General features: G+C 34.6%; 1 protein-coding gene across 1 annotated transcript in view; it reads left to right on the forward strand.

Annotated features, from left to right (window-relative positions):
* The window catches only part of LOC117409550 (diacylglycerol kinase theta-like), a 146279-nt gene that overhangs the window by 29996 nt on the left and 100255 nt on the right, over nt 1-16028 (forward strand). The window contains exon 2 of the mRNA XM_034015784.3: nt 5787-5866. Coding sequence (XP_033871675.3) covers nt 5787-5866 — 80 coding nt within the window. The remainder of the gene's footprint in view (nt 1-5786; nt 5867-16028) is intronic.

Consider the following 16028-nt stretch of genomic DNA (forward strand, 5'->3'; position numbering starts at 1 on the left):
TGGACTCTTGACCGAAGGGTCGTTGGTTTAATCCCAGGTGGGGGACATTGATGCTGTACCCTTGAGCAAGGTACTTTACCTAGATTGCTCCTTAAAAACTCAACTGTTTGAATGGGTAATTGTATGTAAAAATAATGTGATATCTTGGATAAGGGTGTCTGCTAAGAAATAAATAATAATATATTGTTTAATTGCAACAACAAAAGTTATGCTGGAAACATAATATGAATAACTAAAAAATACCAATCAAATGTTTTTTTTTTGTTTTTTTTTTTAAATACTTAAGAGTTCTGCATTTAAACAGTTTGTTTGCAATATCTGTTTTTCATGGAGACACGACTGTTAGTGTATATTACGTTACTGCTTTAAAAATAATTATTAAAATTACATTGACATGTTTTAGTAACTGCCAATATAAGAAAGAGATGGTAATCTAGTACACAAAGGACTGAATAAAGATGTGAAAGTGTTGCCAATATTATTATTATTATTATGTTTGTATTATGTTAATACACAAGCATCATGCCCCCAAAATGACAAATGTCCCAGATAGGGGCACTGAATGACAATCACAAAGTAAAAAAGTAAGTGATAGAATTTAGAAATATTAAATTTTATGACCCAACCACAGCGCATATGTTTTCTTGTTATTTATTGCCAAAATAAAATCTTGTCTTAACTTTGGGTGGTCTATTAGATGCCCCCTCCCCTTCAAGTGCCACTTTACAGAACTTACATAGCAGGGCTTCTTGAAGCAAGGATACATTTTATTAATTTCTTCCACACGTCACACTTTGAGGTTTTATATCTTCTTCTGCCTGGCATCAAAAGAAAGATGAAGGAGTTGCTTGATCCCCTCAGGTGAGGCATTCTCACTGCATTTACTCAGATCATTATCAATTGCCTCCTGGGCTCTGTCTGGAGGTTTCTCATCTGCAAAATGCCACATCATTTTTAGGAGTAGCATACTAGTTACAACTCCAAGCTGAAAGTTAAAAGACTATTTATGTGCAGCATTATAAGCTTATGTTATATTAACATTTTCTAAAAGGACTGGTATTAGAAATGTTCACATAAAACAAATGGAGATGTCAAATAAGGAAATAATCAAGTTTGTATTTCTGATATTTAAATGCTGCCCTAACAAAGCCTTATATACTTTAATTCAATGACAATACATTGGAATTAAAACATAAATTGTTACTTAAGATAATCTTTACCTGTCAAACTGTCTTTGCAGTTATCCACTTTCTGAAAGCTGCAGATTTGTGAAATACTTCCTTCTGGGTGCTGTAATCTGCCTGCTTTATGAACTCCACTTGTTTCTTCTTCAGATGATGCTTCCATACAAGAGGACCCTAAGTGAAACATTATCGTACATACACAATTAAGACATTTTAAGAACAGGGCAAGATAAATTGACATAAGTTTATCACTTTAGGAAAGATGTTTTATTTTATAAAACAAAAAAGTAATTCAAGTTTAAAAACCCATTTTCAACTAAATGTATGGATGGTAGTTTTGAACACTTACCAGAACTGAAACGATCTTCCCTTTCCGTCTGAGCCTTTTTATTACATTTAATAGCAGGTTTTCTGCCTCTGTTGGATACTGAAGGAGTGCTGTTGTACATCCTCCTTAGGAATCCAATTATCCCAGTCTGTTGAATTGTTTTAAATCAAAACATATATCATATGTCATGCTTGCTTTTACTGTGCTATAAGCTATGATAAAACTGAAACTTTTAAAACAAAAAGTATATATAATTAGTATATATTATGTATACATATTGGGCCCTATTTTTGGACGTGACTAAAGTTATGTTTTATGTTATGTTTAGGTTTTTGTAATGATCAGTTGCGTTTCTGAAAAAAACAAAACATAGCAAAAAAAAACCACACGCATTGTGATACAATACGGTATGTGGCTGCAAACCCCAATGCAACTGTGTCTTTATCTGAGGTTTTGGAGAAAAGAACAGAAAACCTTATTTTTTGTTTGTTGAAGTTAAATACGTGTTGGTGCATTTATAGGGTTGTTAGGTTTTTGACCAGAAAGTCTAGTTAAAGAAACCTGTACAGTCTCTGATCAGAAGCATTGTCTGGTTTTTCAATTTTCTATATTTTTTAAGCATCCCGTAACAAATACAACTTGACAGATGTGTAATAGAAGCGTCAAAATATGTTGCAGCACTTGGTAAGAGAAGGAATATGATTTAATCTTCCTTATTAAATTCTTAATCCAACACATTATACACCTCTTAGTCCCGAGATTAAATCTAAATATAAAATATTGGCTGTTTTACTGTTAACTAAAATCATGCACTTGCGTAATTCTGTCTCACTCCAAGTGCTGGGTTGTCACGCAGTGAATTATACTTGTTAGCAATAGCTCTTGCAAGGTCATGCAATTCCGCTTCAGTTGGTCTTCGACCTGATTGTGTGCACAGGAGATCCATGCATATTCTTATAAGCCTCTTCTTAGCATCATCAATTTCCTTCTGACTATATTCCTCTGGACTACTAAGGATGGAAATATCGTGTTCCTCCTCTGCTGTGTCTTGCACTTGAAGTGGCTGCGGACTGCATGACTGAACGGCTTGCATTATTCTGGGTTTTTTGGCAGGAGTGGTCTCAATGTCTTCCTAAACACAATTATGGTATATATTGGTCAGCACATCATATTACAGAATTATTAATGAAAGATTGTAAAAACATACGTGTAATAAAGGGGTTAATGTAAGAGAGACAATATAATTTGTATTTTACCTTGCTCAAAGAGGTTTGTATGCCTCTAATATTCTTCTTTCAAATAAATCTTTCAGGTCTCTGTCAGACAATGTTAAAAATGTCTGCCCATCAATACTGGCACCTTTACGTGTTTAAATACATGATATTACTGCTTTGTCTGTCTTTCAGAATTATACATTTATATTTATTACTATTTTCATATTTTAAAATACGGTATATTTTCAAATGCTAACACATCTACCACAGTGAGTTTTATGAAATTAAATATTTAAAATTGGATTTTTAACGTGAATTTCTGAGGATCAGTTAAATACACAGAGCAGACTTATCTCAACTAATATTAGACGTGTAATTTTTTAATTTTTAGATATCAGAGTGCATTATTCTCTATCTACATACCTTTCAAAATGTCTATACAGTTTTTTTTCTAGTTTTTGTTTTGTAGCCAGAAACACGGTTGTTCCACGGACGTTTGGCGAATGTCATTAAAGTCCATATTGAAGTGGTAAATTAGAAGTATTATAAATAATAATATAATAAAAAAAAAGCAAAACGGATGAGGACGGTTTACGGCTTGATACTGAAAGTGCGGGAAACTAGTCAGAAGGGAGGCTGCAGTGCCTGCTCGACGAGAAGGCTCTGATTGGCTGCGTTCCACCACGAGGAGTAAGCGCCGATTTGGCTACAAATACATCTAGCAAATGCCTCTATCGTGGAATTAATGTTAGTCATAGTTATTTTAAATCCTATATTTCAAACACTGTTCATTATTTTGGGAAACGTGGCTTTTAAATGTAGTTTGTGTGGTATCCTGTTGCTTACATTGAGAATCCTACTGACACACATGGCCACAGAACATTCTTGTAGCCCCAACTTTATGGTCCAGTGCCAGCTGTGTCCCAGGATATATATGAAATATAATTCATATTGGCCATAAACCAGTGAGTCAAAGTTATTTATTTATGTATTTATTTTTTTTTATTTATTTTTTTTTACATAAGTTGATTTTTGTAAGCAGATTAATAAATGATTTTAAGGCATAGACAAGTTTGTAACAAATACATTAACAGTTTTTGTATGATTTAATTGTTAGAAATAAAAGTGAATATTTTAAGTAATGTGATGTGTCTTATCTTATTTTAATTTAACTTATGTATCTTTCACCTTTTAAAATATACAATGCATTTTCTTTTTCTTTTTCTTTTTATTCTTTATTTTTAACAAGACAGTTTTTATTACCAAATTGTATTTATTAATTTAGTTAACACCTTTATCCAAATGATGATGTAATGATGTCATTGAATAATTCATTACATTTTCAATTAAAACATTTCTGGAAAACATTTTTAATTTTGCTCAGAGTATGACAGAAAACTATTATAAATGAAAACATAAAAATACTTTGGTAAATTAAATACTTGCTTTAAGATTATTACATATGTATTAAATAATCAAAGTAATTTTGCCATAACTCTTAGTATTATCTTTTAATTAAATTACTCAATACCAATAATTCCTGAAGGAACTGGTAAATCTAAGTAAATCTGTAGTACATTTCAGTATTTAAAAGCCATTTTTTAGTAATTGGTAGTAATAAGCAAGTATGTATTTTAATTAATATAAGTAAAATAAAAATACTAAGTAATTTATTTTTTTGAGTGTTGGGTGACAGACGCCTGTCCCTTCTGCTTGCAGAGGGAAGCTGGTTTCCTGTTTTTTACAACCTTTGTTAGCTGTTCTGAAGAATTTGCTTGTTGGATTTGGTTATCTTTTCTCTGAGGTGATTTTTTTTTTTTTTTTTTGGAATGAGATATTGCAAAAAAGAAAAATGTCAATACAGCTGGTGAATTTTATTCTTGGACAGTCCAAGCTAGCAATTTTGAACATCAGATAAAATAAATAGATTGCTTTTTAAATCTCTCTCTCTCTCTCTCTCTCTCTCTCTCTCTCTCGCTCTCTCTCTCTCTCTCTCTCACTCTCGCTCTCATACTGGTTCAAATACATTTTTAAATTATCTTATAGATGCCCAGCTCTCGCTGGATAGTTGACTGAAGCAGATTATATGTGTGCCTTTTTTTAAAATAGGTAAAAAACAAAAACAACAAAAAAATAACCTCTTAATACAGTACCTTAGATTATAGTGCAATTTGTGGTGAAAGATCGGCCATTCTGAAATGACATGAATTCATTATATGGTTCTTCACTACCTGTCCATAACACTGGAGGTACTCAGCAGTGTAAAACAGTGTAGGTTTTCTAAAATGGTGGTCAGTCTGGTACTACAGTATACTGTGGAGATAGATTAAAGGAGTGAAAACTTTGATTTTTTTTTTTTTTATTTTGTATTTGCAGATATTAGACTGCTATAAAATTAAAAATGGCTTGTGCCTCTAGGTATTTGCTCTCTTCCTTTTTTTGGTTTTAGGCCTTACCTGAGTGATTCTTAAAAAAAAAAATAATAATAATAAAATCATCTGCTGTCACAATTCAGCCAGTAAACCCAGAAAATGTCTCCCTCCTCTCCCTAATTCATTCCTTGAGTATACATGCAAAAAATGTACCATTCTGGTTTTTGCATTGCAAATATCAACACTTTTGCGTCATATTAAAAATAACAGAATGTTGCTGCAAATTATAAAGTACAGAAAGTGAGATGTTGTATAGCAGCACATGCATATGCATTTGAGATCCCTAACCATAAAGAGGTAAACCAATTTTCCTGAGACCCTGAATTTGATTGTTTTCAGTTTGCATCATGTGATACTGTGACTTGAGACTGAGCAAATTGAAGAAAAGCCATCAGTGCTGCTTTGAGTACAAAGAGAGTAACCATCCACATTATCTTTAATGGATTATCAGCTTGTCATTGTATTAAATTCATCGAAGTAAAACATTATTCATAGACCCCTCTTTACAAAATGTGGAGTACTGTAACATGACTGTTACAGCATTCAACCTGTTTTGGCATCATGGCAAACTCCAAATGTGGTGGTAATATGTAGAATCAATATCCCTGTCTTTCTCTATTCCCTGCAGTGTGTAACTTCATGTCCCATGAGAAGTGCCTGAAGCATGTGAAGACTGTCTGCTCTTGGATGGCTTCGTCTTTAGTGCGGGTGAGTGCTGTGGCAAGTCTGTCATTTATACACAAAGTTGAGCATTATACTACAGATAATATGAAAAATAATTTACTGACACGAGCAGGGTAACAAATAACTCCCAAGTCAAGCTGTAATATGAGATTCATTAGTCACTCCTAATCCTGTGGCCTCTGTGATGTCCAATTGCTAATCTTCTTTTTCACTTGCCATACTGTATGCTTCTGCAGCAGAAGGGTTAATAGGGTGTTTCATAATGCACTATAAAAGTCCTTCCACCCCCTGTTGTCCTGCAGGATGCAGACAAAATGTTTTCACACTAGATAACTGTACTGTATTATTTACAGCACAGTGGATACATGTGCCCCAGATATGAAGATTACCTGTCAATATATGATATTTTAGCTGCATTCTAAAGAGATTGAGTGCACAGATGGCTAAACTATAGAAAAATGCAGTAAACTGCCATATATAGTCTTTCAAATGTTATCTTTTGTCTTTCATTTATTATCTTTTGAGTCTTTAGTTTCAGTATTTAAGTTACCGCTGGGTCCTAATATTAGCAAAACAAACCAAAAAAAATGCAACAAAAAATATCTAGTTGTCTGTGTGTTAATGCTGATCGTGCTGTTTGTTCAGTAACTTGTTCACAGTGTGTTTGTGTTCATAAAGTTTATTCAGAGCCTCCTTCCTGGCTTGGGCTTGTAACCAGGAGGTCCCGGGTTCAAATCCTACCTCTGCCACTGACTGACTCACTGTGTGACCCTGAGCAAGTCACTTAACCTCCTTGTGCTCCATCCTGCAGATGAAATGTTAAATCAATGTCCTCTTGTAAGTGACTCTGCATATAATGCACAGTTCACAGCCTACCTCTGTAAAGCGCTTTGTGATGGTGGTCCACTATGAAAGGCGCTATATAAAAATAGATATTTTTGCTTAAATATGCTTAATGTTGCTGAAAGCAATCGGACTGCACCCAGCTGTTTGATTTCTTCGACTCGTCATTCAAACCGGAGACTAGGTACTGTATTGCCGCTGACAGCAAACACTTTTCTCGATTTTTATTATTTTTTTACTTTATTTGCGATGCTAAATTTAAATAGATAGATAGATAGGACAGCTGGGAAGCATAATTAGTCTACATTTGCAGACATTTAAAGGGTGTGTACAAGAATGGAGATTTTCTTTCATCAAGCAGAAAAAATGTCGAATTCATGAACTGTATTTACGTATTTTCAGGTGGATTGATTTGGAACAGTGGTTAAACATAATTTTCAAGATAACATTGAAGGTCCTTTACCAGAGATTAAAGCCCTCATATTGAACAATCAGGTTAAAGGAAATCTCCTGTCCATTTTCTAATACTGTATTGTTTATTCATTTAGCTGCTGTCTTTATCCAAGGTGATGTTTTAACAGTAAACGCTCATGTTTTTGCAGACATGCAGACATTCAGCCGAGGCAGAGAATACCTTCAACTGATTATGTCCTGCCTCCACTCACTTATGATTGGACTGACGCAGAGAAAATGTAGATCTTCTTCCATTGGTTAATTTTATTTGATATATAAAATAAAATTCTGCACGATTAAATTGATTAATCGGAGCAGCCCGAGTTTTTATACACTCTAAGCAGAATACATAATACAGTTGAGAGTCAATTATCAGATCTTTGATCAACCGTACTGTCTAATCAACCGAACGCACCTGTAATCATGTGATGAATTACGTGTGGTGTATTACGCACACTGCTTCTGCTGCTAAAACGACCACGAGATTTAGCTGCCAAAAAAAAAGACCAGCAGGCTGAGGCAAATGAAAGTAACAACATTATTCAGACCACCGAAACCTTAGATGGAGCATTGTGTGCTTTAAATTGTAGCAGTTAAGCAAATTAAGTCGCCTCGTTCTTGATTTTTCTTCTATTTCGTCAGTAAGGGCTGGCGATCCTGTCTGTTATTGAGCAGCTAAGAACTTTTATTTTATTCATTTCAATTGCACGTCATTACAATGTCTTAACAGCAAGTATCAAAGTATAGAAACATTTTACTGAATTTTTGAAGTTTAATGATTCCTGAAGTTCTGTAATGTGTCAAAGTTGTACTGAATTGTATTCTTTGATTTTCAAAGTTTGTTATATGGTACATTTAATTACAGTACTTCATTACCTTAACTGCAGGTGTTAAAGTTTTACAGAATTTTTGTAATTTTGTATGCTTAATGTGATAGAATAGGTTACTAGCTAAATATCATCAGTAGGTACTTGTGTACTAAGTACATGTGTATGTTTATCCATAAAAATCGATCATGCGAACTAGTATTGGTCTCAATTAGTTTGGATAATTGACTCTCTACTGTAATAAAAAATACTTAACATTTATAAAAAATAAAAATAAACTGAATAAATATGGTGTTGAAAAAAAAAGCAAGAAGTTTATATGGTTTCTGAAGTAATTTATAATGTTGCCCAGAGTGTTCTGAAAATAAGGACACTGTACAAAATATATTTTTTGTGAATTTTATAGGAAGAGAATCAACTACAGCCAAAAAAAATCTGACTGTCTCGGCATTTTCACTCTGCATAAAAGTAGCGCTCTGCATTGAATCTTCCTTACTTGTAATGACTAAATTAAAACAAACAAACAAAAAATAACCATTAAAACCACATTTTTAGTACCTTTCATTTTCAACAATATAAAATATGTGTTATAGTGTTGCCATGGATATAGGAATATCCCTATTATTACTATAATTTTTTGGAGAGGTTAGATGCATATAATAACAAATTAATGTGAAACAAAACTGGCTGTATTTGTTGCTTGACTTGTGAACTGTACCGTAGTGTGTGTGTGTGTGTGTGTGTGTGTGTGTGTGTGTGTGTGTGATTGATTTTAGCTCCATGTTATCATATGGGTTTATTAAGCCAGGTTTAATATCTCAAGACCTGGGGTGAAATTCTGCCAGTACTCAGTACCGGTACTTAGTTTGATGCCGGTGTAGGAAATAAGTTGACCGGGAAATAAGTTGACAAATGTAGATAAAAGTAAGGCGGGGCTACAGTTTGATTAAAGGGGAGGTTCACTGCATGGCTTTTTATTTTTATCTGGCCGTTTTATTTACTAGACTGTGTATGTTGGTGCGTGTTCGTGCCACTGTCTTTTCATATAAACTTCAAAATGTGTGATCGACGACTCTTTATATGGTAAATTGTTTTAAACCTCTGTCTTTTTATGTTTCTATAACATCGTTGTCAATCAGATGTAGTTCAGATGTGTGATCGCGGAGATTTATTTATATATTAAATTATTTTACACATCAAAATGTTGTCAATCTTTAATCAAAATTAAAATGTTTCAATAATATAATCTAATGACATGCTGCATCCATAATATTAGTATGACAAGGTTTTTAGAAAGGAATTGTGTCGTGTACTCAGGTTGGGAATTTAAAAAAAAAATCTCTCATATTGTTTGCACACAATACATTAACATAAATGCCATATTCTTCATAAACGTGACAATTGTATTCCTTGCAGTAATATATAGTATTACTAAGAGAGAAGATTTGTGAGGAAGAGAGATCATACAGTTATGTGTATATCTACATGATTTAATCGTGATAAATCACTTTAGTTCAATATACTATATCTCTTTCTATTTATATATCTTACATGGTTGTGCACTACAGGAATTTACCATTTTTAAAATCATGCTGATATACAGTAGCCTGTATACTGTATGATCTCTGTTTCTTACAATAGCTATCTTGGTTGGTATTGAACTACACGTATTTACCACGGTTTAGTAAAGACGTTGACTCTTTAGTTTTTAATTAATGAATGTATTGTTTCTTCCCAGACTTGTAATTGAAATGCATGCTTTATGATAACCAGTCTCCTGTTCGTTTTCTGTCCTAATTATACAAAGTACTGTATGTAAAAATAAATGAAAGAACAAATATAAAATAATAATACTGTATAAGCAACGTTTTTCAAGTACATCATGTGATTGATGTGCACAGTGGCCTAGATAGTAATCGCAGCATGGAGCTTAATTTTTTCCATGATTGAAACTCATGCTTTAACTTTTGGACAATCGCTCGCATACCTGCTGTCCATACTGTAGTGCTTCCCAAAACAAAAACACCTCCAGAAATGCAAAATAACGTTAATATGTAACACATTTTGCTAGTTAACGTTTGTTACACAAACAGAAATACACAATCAGAAATGTACAATCATATAATTCATTTTAAATTATTTATTTGCTGCTAATATATATTACAGCGATATTCACATTCCCGATATTCACATCTAGCGTAATACTGTCGAATATATACGATCTACATGTTAATGTAAATTATACGTACAAAAGTCATTTTAAATTATGCATTTTTGTTAGGCTAATATATCGGATCTAAAGTGATATTCACATCATCTTATCTAGCAGCATACTGCCGAATAAATCCGATCTACTAATTGATATAAATTATACTTACAAAATTAATTTTAAATTATTTATTGTTCATTAATATATCCAATCAACTTATTTCCTGGCTCGATCTACTTATTTCCTAGCCTAGGCTCGTTTACATTAGAAACAATAGAACCTCCCCTTTAAATTGTAGAGCTTGATCAACTTAGTTCCCGATCAACTTATTTCCTGGGACACCGGTACTGGGTACCAGGACTTATTTCATCTGCTTTTCATCCAACACAGATGCAACGTTTCTCAAATGCGCTTTCATTCAGCACAGTTCGTGCTGCTTGAATTCTGTTTCCTCGCACTGCTTATGTTTCCGTTAGCTGCTATTGGTCACCATTAACGTCAGTATAATCTCTGCATGTTGATTGGCCAAGCTTTCATTCTGATCAGATTTCATTTTGGCATACATCACAAATCTCCGCCCATTTCGCTTTGTGTCCGTGCTCATTCGTCGATTAACGAGAGAAGACTTTAGCAGTGCAACGAGAAAACAGCGGTATGGAGTAATTATCATTATTATGAAGTAATAATTATTTTCTTTTGTGCGGCTGAGAAACTAATGAATATTCGAACGACCATTGCTGCACATGAATTTGAAGGCAAAAATCCATGTCAGTGTTCACCATAGATTACAGTTAAGTATTAGAAATAATTATCATAACACATTTTGCCTTGCACCGATTTACCACATTGCCAGAATTTGCGTGAAATTTTCTGAAATGGCAAGTGGTGTGTAGGACAGTAGGGATCCACCTGTATTTTTCAGGATACAGGTGGAGGTGCGCTTCACGCTTTTCAAACACGGGCCCAACTTGCAAGGTACATGTTAAGCATAGCGATCAACGTTTTGTTTTGTTGTGATCCTAGTATTTTCTGTTATGAGGACTAATAAACGAAAACCAAAACAGTGAGGTTTTTTTTTTTTCTTTGTACAATGCCCCCTTTTCTAAAACATTTTTGAAGAGTTTATTTAAGTTAAATGTGTGTTTTCACTTACGTACATCTAAAAAAAAAAAAAAAAGGCAGAAGTAAACCACAGTAATGATATTACTTTATGAAAATGTGTCTTTTGCCACTTTGTTTCTTGGGCAGAACAATGCCAGGGATAAAAAAATAAATACAAAAAGTCTACTTTTATACTGTTTCTGCCTAAAACCTTTTTCTGGAATAGATCGTGGCAATTAATCTACACAGATTAATAGATTGTGGCAATTAATCTACACAGAAACACAACAGAGAAGCACACAGAACATATTGTAAAATGAGTAATAAGTACAAAATAAAAAAAAGAAACAGGGATATATATTCTAATCCAAGGCTATTATTGTAGCATGGTCAGGTCCTGTTGTAGGTGAGTACCCAGGGTCTGGAAAGTATGGGGATGACCGAAATGGCCAAGTACATCATTAGTCGTAGTAGTGCCTGTTACATAAAAAATTTGAGGGGTATTTTAGCCCCTATTGTGCATTGTTTGATTTAGACCTTTTTGTATCATTTTTTTTATAGCATAGTTGTTTTTTTATACAATTTTTTATAACATCATCCCTTTTTTTAGGATATCTTGAAACAAAACCCGCTCTGTAGCAGTTAATGCAGAGTGTAATATTTCTTAATGCTTGTCATTTGAGGTTTAATTTAAGTGTAATATTGCAGTACATGGCTGAGTGATACATGCAGAGGATATAAAGCTTTCAGTATTTTCAGCTTCCTTGTTTATGGTGAATTGGTTATAATTGATCAGTTTTTTAAGGCTTGTTTTGTATTCATAAATTTATCGTGTGCCGATATGTATACATTTTAAAAGTATTTATTCATTGGCACTCAAGTTGTCTCAATTTTTAAATGTTTACACCCGGCTGTACAAGTACCTGCACTTTTTTTATTGAGAATTTCACCCCTGCACAAGACTGTATGCCAAAAGGAAATTCTCTTAACACTACTGGAAATAACATGTACAGTCTATTCTGACGCCATAATATTTAACCAAAATGCTATAAATCCTATCGACTGGCCCAGGAATCTCATTAAGTTAGGTACGTTATATAAATACTTTACTTTCTACATGTACATTTTGACCTTTGAAGGTTCGGAACACATTACCGAAGGAAGGTTTGAACCTTCAATGGTACTTATTTGCATAATTTACTGGTGGCGGCACCATAGCTACTTGTTTATATTTGAATGAAAATCCTATTATTGTACAGGTAATCCATATAAATGGAATAAAACATTCACATGTAGTTTAAAAATACGGTATAGAGAACAGTAATCATGTTTTTATAATTTAAATAAAAACACACATTGTTTATTTACACGTAATTGATGCTTATACATGCAGCGGACTTAGGAAAACAAAGCTTTATTTAACAGTCACCGTTCCAAGCAGGTTACCAGTCACATTTTACTACTACTAAAAATATTAATATTAATATAAACTTACGCTTGTCAAGTGACCGCGGAGATTGGTTGTGCCTCCATTATACATCAACAGTCGCTTGCACAGTTTGCATTCAACTTTTTTATTTTTTAAAAAAAAAAATTATTTGGTCGTCTGGGCATTTAACAGAAGAAATTCAAAAAGCAGGGGGGTTCGAGACATTTCTTTCATTACCGCTTATGCTATACACCGCTTTACTGTTGAGATGACGAATGAAGAAATTAAAGTTCTGCCTCTGGATAACACGAGCTGGAGGGGGAGGGGTGGACGGTGCTCAGTTTACGAAATTAAAATTATTAGTGTTAGCGTATGTTTCAAACATATTCTACCATTCTCTACACGTCTTGTACACTAGGTATTTAGTATATACAGTGGTTTGCAGAAGTATTCACCCCCCTGCAAAGTTTTCACATTTTGTTGGCACCTGAGCGTACTCCATTTCAAATTAGACTTTACATGTAGAACTACACAAACTACTCCACATTGATAAAGTTAAAAAATGCATATAGAATATAAATTTACAAAGAAAATCTGATTAATCTCAGTTGCATAAGTATTCAACCCCTTTGCTACTGCAGCCCTAAATCAGCTCAGGTGCAAATGATTTGTTTGAAAGGTCGCAGAATTAGTGAAATGGTTTCAGCCTGTGTGTACTCAAAGTGATTTAACTTGTAGATAATTTCCCTCAGGTACATAAAGACTTTCAATCTGCAACTCACATATTGATCCAACAAAGCAACCATGAAGACCAAGGAGCTTTCGAAACAAGTCATGGATAAAAGTGGTAGAGAGGCACAGAGCAGAAGGGTACAAGAAAATTTAAAAGGCGCTGATTATCCCTCTCAGCACAATGGAGTCCATCATTAAGAAGTGGAAGATGCATCACAACACCCAGACTAGAGCAATTTTCCCATGAAGAATGGGCCAAACTTTCACCATCTTACTGTGCAAAGCTAGTAGAGACCTATCCAAAAAGACTCATAGCAGTAATTGCTGCAAAAGGTGCTTCTACAAAGTACCGACTTAAATTTCATTTTGTACATTTTCTTTGCAAGTTTTGCTGACATTTAACCTCCTCCTCATATAACAGTGTTCAGTTTAACCGCTACAGCTTTGAATAAAAAAAGTTCATTTGAAAACCTGTGCATACATTATTTGTAATTCAACAAAATGTGAAAACTTTGCAGAGGGGTGAATACTTCTGCAAACCACTGTAGATATTTGAAAGTTTACGGTCAGAGTAGAGTAATTATTTTTGCAAATATATACTGTACCTTATGAAATACGTTGAGTGCGTGTTTAGAAGCTTAGTAATAATAATAGTGAGTATTAATAATTGATTTAAATTGGTGTGAAGTGATGGAAATAGTGTTCGAAATTGGTGTAGGTAGGACTGCAGAACAGGTTAACGGATTTAAAGGTTTTAAAAAACAGTGCAGCTTGTTATCCTTACTTTTTTCTAATTTGCTTAAATAGGCAGAACATGTTTTAAAGTACAAGCTAGTGCTATGTTAAACTTCATTTATTTGGCCACCTTATGTTGGGGGAAAAAAAAAAACAGTGTCAAATATATATGTAGCATCCCTGAGTGGTTTCGGGGTCTGTTTTGTGCTATAAATTATTATACAGTACAAGTTCTCAAAAAGACGCCGGAGAATGAAACAGGTGTTGTAACCAATTCAGTACCCCCTCTGAAATCTGTATCCCCTGGCGCATGCGTAAAATGAGATTGTCCCACAGGCACGTCTGATTTTTTCTTTTGCTGGTGTCTGAGGTAAAATACGAGTGATATGCATGCGCAGCAGTTGTCGGCTGCATTTTGCAATCATTTACTAACTTTTTCGACAGGACGGCATGATTTCTTTGTGATGTGTATAATCAGTTATAGTTTTTATTCATTAAAAACGTCTTTGACATGCGCAGCTAAAACAATCTTTAAATAATTAATGCTTAATGTATTAACTATGCGACCAACCTGTTTATAAACGATGTGCCGATTTCAAAGTAGACTATTTTTATACATTTTTTGGATTTCAAAACTTGAAAGTTGAAAGTAAATGATCACGAAAGTTTTCATGAACGTTTTTGCTCTGTGGTTTGTGCTGTAAATGATATTAAAAATGCATACTGTATTACATATAATGTTATTGTTTACAGATATTTGTTTATATATTTATTTTATATACAGTACACACACAAGATTAGTATTGACAGTGAGAAACACAGGGGATACCAAATTAGACAGCTGACAATATCTTCGTCGATGGCTGTTTTAACACAGCAGGGAGGGGGTTAATCCTCCCTGCAGGAAAAAAAACCATGTGCAAATGCACATTTGTTTTAATTTAATTGTTTTGCGTTGTTGTTTAATTTAATTGTTGTATTGTTTAATTATCCCCTGCACCTGGGTAGTAATTGTAAATTAGGACCAGGTGCAGGGTATAAGAGAGAAACAGTCAGTCTGCTCAGGGCTGCTGAAGGGAAGGAGGCAGAAGGGGTCCTCTGCTTCCAAGCAGTCGTGAAAGGTTACAGAAAAAGTGTACGTTTACAGAACGGAGCGTTTTGTTGTTGGGCAGGTAAACGGCTTAGCCGTCCTGCGGGTTAGTTAGGTTCCCGTTTGTGTATTAGTGTTAGTGCTCGAACAAGAGTTAGGTGTTTATTTTGTGTTTTGTTTTTGTGTTTATTAAAAATATAGCGTGTCAGCGCGTTGATAATCCAAAAAAAAACAAAAAAAACACAAAATTAACAGCTCTCCTAGGCCACCTGGGAGCCACTAGGAGAACTGACACTTTCTCTAACTAGACTTTTTCGAGAAAGGCCATGAGCAGCAGTATAGGCAGGAAAGCGTACAAAAACGCTTTGGGCCATTCGTGCACTAGGACGTCTATGCCGAGTGGACCTCCTAAGCGGTGGAGGGAGTACCATAGGGGGCAATGCGTCGTCTCTGCCGAGGCAAAGAGATCGACCTGCGCCTTCCCGAACCATTCCTAAATGCGCTCCACTGTCTGAGGGTGGAGTCGCCACTCTGCTCCTGGAGAGGAGATCCACTACCCAGTTCACTGCTCCAGGAATGTGCGTCGCTCGTAGGGACAGCAAGTTCCTCTGAGCCCATGTCAATAGCCTGAAGGCCATGCGATGCAACCCCAGGGACCGTAGGCCACCCTGGTGGTTGACATACGCCACCACTGTCGTGTTGTCCATCCGGATCAACACGTGTGTACCGCTCAGCACTGGAAGAAAGTGGTGGAGAGCAAGGGATAC

Source organism: Acipenser ruthenus, chromosome 2 (genome assembly GCF_902713425.1).
Source record: "Acipenser ruthenus chromosome 2, fAciRut3.2 maternal haplotype, whole genome shotgun sequence".
Classification (NCBI taxonomy): domain Eukaryota; kingdom Metazoa; phylum Chordata; class Actinopteri; order Acipenseriformes; family Acipenseridae; genus Acipenser; species Acipenser ruthenus.